General features: G+C 39.5%; 2 protein-coding genes across 2 annotated transcripts in view; both read left to right on the forward strand.

Annotated features, from left to right (window-relative positions):
- Nucleotides 1-1,826: 1,826 nt before the first annotated feature.
- On the forward strand, nucleotides 1,827-7,553 carry LOC116845404 (protein RRP5 homolog). Its single transcript, XM_032818061.1, is given in 7 exon segments — nucleotides 1,827-1,985; nucleotides 2,142-2,204; nucleotides 2,517-3,081; nucleotides 3,152-3,544; nucleotides 3,547-6,333; nucleotides 6,737-6,902; nucleotides 6,979-7,553. Coding segments are annotated over 6 exon segments (4,146 nt in total). The 5' UTR covers nucleotides 1,827-1,985; the 3' UTR covers nucleotides 7,151-7,553.
- A 489-nt stretch (nucleotides 7,554-8,042) lies between these two features.
- LOC116845309 (protein RRP5 homolog) overlaps nucleotides 8,043-8,436 on the forward strand; it is a gene marked incomplete at its 3' end in the record, with an annotated part of 27,761 nt that continues 27,367 nt past the window's right edge. Inside the window, 1 exon segment of the mRNA XM_032817828.1 lies at nucleotides 8,043-8,424. Within this exon segment, the coding sequence (XP_032673719.1) occupies nucleotides 8,149-8,424 (276 nt within the window).

An 8,436-nucleotide genomic window follows, 5' to 3' on the forward strand; every position in this document is an offset into this window, starting at 1 on the left:
ACCGTAGCTCGCGTACAGCAGATGGTCACCGATTATGCAGAGAAACAATATAGCAAGGAATCGACGTTTACATATAAAATAGTTTGTACAATATAATTAGATAAAAGAAAACGAGAATGAAACTTTATTTATCAGATAAATCTTTATTTATTGAAAAAAAGAGAGACAAAAGTTCTCAAGAATATAATTTTCTTTTCTTTTACAATCTGAGATACACATTTTTAAAATAAATTATTTTACATATCTAAGATAATTCGTGTATCGTTCATAATACACGAACAAGGACAAAGGTTCGTCAAATATATGTTTTTTTAGATTTACTATCCAATATACATGTTGAATGTTAATTCTGATATCCTTAAGACTTCGTGTATCGTTCACGATACAAAGCGAAGATCTATTGGTTCAACGATCTGATATACATTCAAAAATAAATTTTTCTTACATTTCTAAATTTGTATATCGTTGTTCAAATATCGTTCGACGAAAAGCGAAGGAAAACAAGAAAGACCATTGGCTGCATTCAGCAGACTCAACAGTTGCACAACAGTTGGGCAACTCGTCTATGGCTGCATTCAGCAGACTCAACAGTTGCACAACAGTTGAGTAATTTGTCAATGTAATTGGTCTAGATTTAGGGATCTAATAGCAAGAACCAATAATCGTTGATTGCTCACTGAGCGCTTTTTCTACTGAATGCGCCCAATGTAATTAGTTTAGATTTAGGGATTTATCAGTAAGAACAATGGACGTAAGAATACATGGAAGGAGCGAAAAGTGTGATTATAGAGGGGCTGTGAAGCCCAAGAGATAAGAAGATTACATCGTCGCGATCATGTTAGTGTCGGAGTTTTGTATCTATCGTCTATGTATAAGAACAGCGACAGTCGCCATCATGGTATCTCAACTCAATTACAACACATACAGTCATTTCCCTCACTCTTTGGGCTTCACCCCCGCGACAATTCGCTCCGTTCATGTATTCTTATGTCAATGATAAGAACCAATAATCGCTGATTGCTTATTGATCGCTTTTTCCGTGCCCATTCTGTAATTACGTGATCGTGAGTGATTGTAGATAATTACGACACCAATCGGAACAAAGCAATCAGTGAATAAAACACTCCGACTGATTATCTCTTACGCTCTATGCATAATGCCACGCAACATGCAATAGGAACAGGGAATAGGAAATCAGATTGGTCAATTATTTCTATTTCCTGTTTCTATTGGCTAATATCTATTTCTATTGCCTGTTGTCTGGCATTGTGCATAGAGCTTTATGTTCATGATTACGGACTAAGAGGGTGGGACCCGATTGACCACGATACACGATTGGACACAGATTGTAATGATTGGTTCGACCTAGTAATTCACTAGATAATTCTTTTCATCGGTTGGTTGTGTCCAATCGTACCGTGGTCAATCGGGACGCCCCCGGACTAAGAACATGAGGCGTTTTTTCGTTTCGTGACCACGGTAGCGTTTGGTTGGTTAGTTTGGTTCACTTACCGCTCGCAACGCCGCGAGCGTCATTCTATCTTTGTTGCTCAAGGCTTTGCGAGCGTTAAGTGGACCAAACTAAACAACCAAACGCTACCGTGGTCACGAAAAAACGCCTCTGGACAGTCTTTATTTTTAATCACGCAATTATGCGCTTCACACAGACACGATCGCCAGAAAATGGGTGTAGAATGGACACACAACAAATCGACACTTTGCCGGCAGCGTCTGAGAATGGGCGTAGAGAACGTAATTCCATCTCAGAAATAGGTGCAGATGGCGCATCGAACAGCGTGAAAATTGGTGTCGGCCAAAACGTATGGCGTGGCCGCTCTCAGATTTCTCTCTGCCCGAACTCGCAGCACTGCTTCTTTGCACGTGGTTTACACGTGTTCATTTATTTATGTGCAATGCACTAACTTCTTGTAGCTAATTCAACCGAATTTTATTGTATATTTGTTTATTTCCCATTAATCGTAAAGGTTAGTGTTTAGTTTTAAGTAATATAACGTTCCTCGAAATTTTTTGAAACAACAAACGTTAATTAACTCAATCGAAACAAATTTATTACAACCTAATCTATATTAACATTCTTTATTTTCTAATTAATATCTAATTATTACTTAAAATACTTTTAGATGACATTGAAAAGTTTTCCTAGAGGAGGAAAGAAACTTGAAGTTAAGAAATCTTCAAATGTGGTATGTATATGTTAAGAAACTTATTCTTGTTTTACATGTTTTTATTTTATATGTGATTTAAGATGTTAAATTAATAACCGTTTCTATATATATATAGATTTTTATATTTAAAACTAATATAAGATTTTTATATTTAAAACTAATATAAGATTTTTATATTTAAAACTAATATAAGATTTTTATATTTAAAACTAATATAATATTTTGGTTTTTTATTAAAAAATTTTGGTGTTCTATGTAAAAATTTCAAAAATTTGTATACAAAGATATAATTATGTAATTATAATTAATAAAATAATATTTCTATCTTAGGTATTTGATCAGAAGCTTAAACCTAATAAAAAACATAAAAGTCAATCTAATAAACAATATAGTGACACAATTGTGAAAGAAACAAATTTTGTTGCCAATACTGCAAAACGTTTATCTAATGCAACAATATGTGAAGGAATGATAATTCTTGGTCGGATTTCTGAAGTAACTGAATACGAATTAATTGTGTCTATACCAGGTGGACTTCTGGGATGTGTGCAAGTCACAGATCTTGGTGAATCTTACACAAACCTGTTACAGAACATAATTAACTCAAAGGATGTTCAAACCGATGAGTTTAAATCTCTACCAGACTTGTACAATGTCGGTGATTATGTAGTATGTTATGTTAAAAGTGTGAATCCTAATGGAAAATGGCTATATAGTTTATCTCTGGAGCCTCAGTTAATAAATCAAAATGTTGATAATAATTATCTTGTGAAAGGTATAAAGATAGTTTGTACTGTTAAGAGTATAGAGGATCATGGCTATGTGGTTGACACAGGCATAGCTAATGTTAGAGCATTCCTTGCTACAAAGTATATCAACAAAGAGAAGGAATATTGTAAGTATAATTAAATTTGTATAGCAAATTTATAATATTATTCAATGTATTAATATTGTAAATTGTACAGTTCCAGGTAATCAAATCATGTGCGCCATCAAGGAGATAAAAACAGTAGATCAGGTCTCTGTTATCACATTATCAGCTAAGAAGAAAATAGTCAACAGTGTCAGCATACACGACATAGAATCTTTAGATGTCCTAATGCCAGGAACAAAATTGTCACTTCGCGTAACGAGAGTGCTTTCGAATGGCTTGCAAGTTAAGTTTGGGAAAGATAACATTGGATACATAAATCAAATTTACTTGGACAGTTCTTTATCTAAGTATGTGGATGACACAGAAGTGACCGGCACATTATTGTATGTAATGCCGACTGTGAAATTTGCATACTTCAGTCTGCTAACTGATATATCCGAAGAAGAGAGGCTGAAAGTGGGTGATATTATTAAAAAGGCCAAAGTATTTACAGGGAATCTAACGGGATAATATTCAAGTTGACCAAATCTAATCTGCGCGGGTTCATTTCTCTACATAGAACCGATGTGCCATTTGACAAAATCCCGACAGACTTTAAACAAGATTCTGTGCATAGATGCAGGATAATCTCTTATAACTGGATGGAGCATCTTTATGTCTGTACAATGGAGAAAGAAATTTTGCAGCAGAAATACTTTTCAGTCAGCGACCTTAAAATCGGTGATATTCTCACTGTCAAGGTTACAAGAGTTGACACGAAGTCTGGCTTCGTACAGGTGCAAGCAGGAAAGATTTACGGAATTGTCGTACCGGAACATGTATCCGACAGTGGCTTAAACGTGTTGAATATGTTGCAAATCCAAGATAACGTCGAAGCGAGAGTCTTAAGTATTAACAACGATAAACGCAACATAAGGTTCACGTTCAAGCAGTCGTTAATAAAGAGCGAGCTACCAGTTCTGCACGATATCTGCGAGGCGCGATGTGGACAGGAATATCACGGTACGATCACTAAGATAAACAAGAACGGGTTATTGGTGAGATTCTACGGCGACATTAAAGGATGGGTCCCGCGCACTGTATTGGACAGCAACACTTCCGATATGAATTGGAATTACACATTGGGACAGACCGTCACGGTGCTGATCAACTCGATCGAGAAGGACGAGGGTAAAATGAAACTCAGAATAATCACACGAGAACAGAAGCAACAACAGTCCGTTAACATGAAGATCGGGGAACTGATCGAAGGAGTAATTATGGAATCGTCCATGGAAGGAATACACTTGAGAATACGCAAGACCGACGATGAGGAGGTCACGATTGGCTTCTTACCGGCCGGTCACATGTCTCCGTGTATAGAAATCGGCGGTCTACTCGCGTCGAAATGCACTCCTGGCGACACCATCTCGGCCTACGTCTTCGCCACACAGCCGAGCGTGATAATGTCACGTACTTATGTGACACAGGAACAGTACAGGAACTTTCACACGCTGAAGATAGGGGATTGCATTCCGTGCACGATTAGGGACATCTCGCAGGACGGCGTGAGAGTTATCTTGCCCGTCGAGGATTACTCCACATTCGGATTCATCTCATACAAGAATATCAGCGACTTCGAGCTGTTGCGTGTGAATCAGATATTACTCGTTAAAATCACGGCTATTAACAAACGAGAGAAACAACTGGCGCTGACGATGGGGTTGAAAGACGTGTGGGAGACCCCTGTCGAGCACGGGATGAAGATGCTGTCGGCGGTGGATGTCTTGAGCTTATACCTCAATAAATTGTCGGAGCTGGCGACTAATGCGTTTTACAAGAACAAACCGATTTCCTTGGTGACTTTGGGTCATAAAGTCACAGGCGAGATCGAGAAGATCACCGACCACGGTCTCATACTTCGACTAGATAATAAGCTGACGGGCGTAGTGCGCAAGGATCATTACACCGTCGAGCCTAAAGTCGGAGACAAGGTGTTCGGTACAGTTTTGTGGAAGAACTATGTCCACGACTTCGTGGACGTGTCGTTGTTACCAAGGATCGTGAACGGGATCAGCTCCAAGCAAAGAAAACTACCGGAGCTTCCTGACAAGCTTGTGCTGAGAGGAGAGATCCTGATGATCACCAACTGGTTGCTAATCGTCCTCGTGAAACGACACGGTTCAGGATACTTAGTAGCTTTACCGGTCCGTCGACACTTGAACGATCTCTCTCCTGATTTGACGCCTTACACGGTGCACGCTAAAATCCGATTGTACATGGTAATGGCGAGAAATGAGTGCGGCATCGTTCCGATTGGTATGCTGAAATCTGCGTTCGAGACTCCCAAAAAAGATACACAGCCGCTGTCTAGCGCGAATAAAAAATTGAAGAGAAAAATGCCCGCGCAACAAGATAGTGCCTCAACGACCGTGATGCTTAAGAAACCAAAGAGAGAAACGACGACTGATGATGGTGTTGGCAGCGATAGAAAACTCAAAAGTAAAATCGATAAAACTGCCTATCCAAAGAAAAGTGAGACCAGCGGACTCATCCACTCTTCCGACGAAAGCGATGCAGAAGACAAGTTGCCGACCACAAAAAAATCACATATTCCAGAATGCGGGTTTAACTGGGACAATAAAACAAGCTCGGCTGTAGTAGCTGTCAACGAGACGTCCAGCGATGATGAAGAGGAGACCACGGACGAGCCGAAGCGAAAGAAGAAGAAGCTGAGCGCAGCCGAACGTCGGGAACAGGAACGGCAGAAGGAACGCGAGATTCGCCAGCGGGAAGAGGCTTTAGCGAGCAATGAGGTACCCAACTCCATCGACCAATTTGACAGGCTAGTTCTGTCCAGTCCGGACAGCTCGTTGGTATGGCTGCAATATATGGCGTACCATTTGCAAGCCACAGAGATCGACAAAGCGAGGTCAGTCGCGAGACGGGCTATAAAGACAATCAACTTCCGTGAAGAAAACGAGCGTCTGAACCTATGGAGCGCTTGGCTCAATTTGGAGTCCAGGTACGGCACGCCGGAGTCTCTGAACGACGTTTTCCAGGAGGCGGTGAAGGCAAACGACGCACCGAAGGTATACACGCATATGCTGAACGTGCATGTGGACGCCGGTAGGCAGGCCGAGCTGGAGAAGTTGATCACCACTATGACTGGCAAATTCAAGCAAAACCCTGAGACATGGGTGGACTGCGGTACAGCGTTCCTGAAAATTGGACTGAAGGAGAAGTCGCGGTATACCATGCAAAGGGCATTGCAATCTTTGCCTACGTCTCAGCGTGAGTGCACGTTGCATTACATAAAATTAATAAGTATCAAGATATAAAGTTGTGTTATGATATAATGGCTTTATTTTTCCTCATTACAATAACGTTACAATAACGTAATCATATTTTTGGGTAATGCTTATCTGGTTACTCTCTCATTGTTACTTTGCATGTGTACAAGTATATATACAGAAACTAACGATTTGTTGCTTTTCGAATAATGATAACAATAAGGAGTTTTTTTCCGAAATGAGCAACGATAACGAGTTACTTGAAAAGTAACTTTTCCAGTTTTGGTATAATATAATAGGATATTATTTTTATTAGAATATTATTTTTTACTCTCAAAGATCAACAAATTATATTCCTAATGTGACATAACTTGAGTCTTTCATGGCTTGCATTTTCTCTGCAGATGTAAACTTGATAGTGAGATTCGCGAATTTAGAGAACAAACTAGGAGACAAGGAACGATCGCAGACATTATTCGAGCAGATCCTGAGCTCCTATCCTAAACGCGTCGACGTGTGGTCTTCTTACGTAGATTGCTTAGTAAAAACCGAGGATTTCGACATAGCCAGGTGCGTATCTCGGCGTTATATATTTATTCTGCGTAAATATGTGATCGTTGAATATAATATACTTTTGTACTTGTAGAAAAGTATTGGAACGAGCAGTTGCCCAAACTCTCCCAGTAAGAAAAATGAAAACGCTGTTCAAAAAGTTCATTAGTTTTGAGGAGAAGTACGGTACATCCGAGGCCGTAGCTCACGTGCAGCAGATGGTCACCGATTATGTAGAGAAACAATGTAGCAAGGAATCGACGTAAAGTATACATATAAAACAGTTTGTACAATATTATTGGATAAAAGAAATCGAGAATGAAGCTTTATTTATCAGATAAATATTCATTTACTGAAAAAAAGAGAGACAAACTTTTCTCAAGAATATAATTTTTATTTCTTTTATAATCAGATACACATTTTAAAAATAAATTATTTTTACATATCTAAGACGATTCAGGTATCGTTCGGAAAACACGAACAGGGACGAAGGTTCGTCAAATATATATTTTTTAGATTTACTATCCGATATAAATATATATTGAAAGTTAATTCTGATATCCTTAAGACTTCGTGTATCGTTCACGAAACACAGCGAATATTTGTCTTTATTGGTTCAACGATCTGATACACATACATTCAAAAATAAATTTTTCTTACATTTCTAAATTTGTATATCGGTTGATATTGTTCATATATCGTTCGACGAAAAGCGAAGGAAAACAAGAAAGACCATTGGCTGCATTCAGCAGACTCAACAGTTCACAACAGTTGTGCAATTCATCAATGTAATTAGTTTAGATTTAGGGATTTAACAGTAAGAACCATGGACGTAAGAATACATGGACGGAGCGAAAAGTGTGATTATAGACGAGAGGCTGTGAAGCCCAAGAGATAAAAGGATTACATCGTCGCGATCATGTCGGAGTTTTGTATCTATTGTCTATGTATAAAAACAGCGACCATCGCCAATATAGTATCGCAACTCCATTACATTACATACATTCATTTCCCTTACCCTTTGAGCTTCACTCCCGCGACAATTTGCTCCGTCCATGTATTCTTACGTCCATGATAAGAACCAGTAATCGCTGATTGCTCATTGATCGCTTTTTCCGCGCCCATTCTGTAATTACGTGGTCGTGAGTGATTATAGATAATTACGATAACCAATCGGAACAAAGCAATCAGTGAAGAAAACACCCCGATTGGTTATCTCTTGCATTCACGACCACACTTACGCAATTGTAGAGTGACCTCAATAATGAAAACATTGTTCCATTGCGAACGCAATCGTTGCGATTCAAACTTTCGCGGGCGAGTTCTCGCGGCGGCGGCTTTGTGCGTCAGTGTCGCTGGCATCGGTTCCGTTACGTTCGCGCTTACAGCACACTGCGTACTTTCGGCGCTTCTGCGCCCGCGCAGAAATCGGCAACTTGGTGTCGTATATTATTTGTGCGCGCACGTTGTTGGCGAGTTAGTGACGCGACGATTTCACGAGTTGGTCGACTGGACTGAGAGCGAGGAGCGTCAACGAAAGGTAAATACACCA

The sequence above is a fragment of the Odontomachus brunneus genome, unplaced genomic scaffold, assembly GCF_010583005.1.
Source record: "Odontomachus brunneus isolate Ranch 3 - 2012 unplaced genomic scaffold, Obru_v1 Obru_scaffold_051, whole genome shotgun sequence".
Classification (NCBI taxonomy): Eukaryota; Metazoa; Arthropoda; class Insecta; order Hymenoptera; family Formicidae; genus Odontomachus; species Odontomachus brunneus.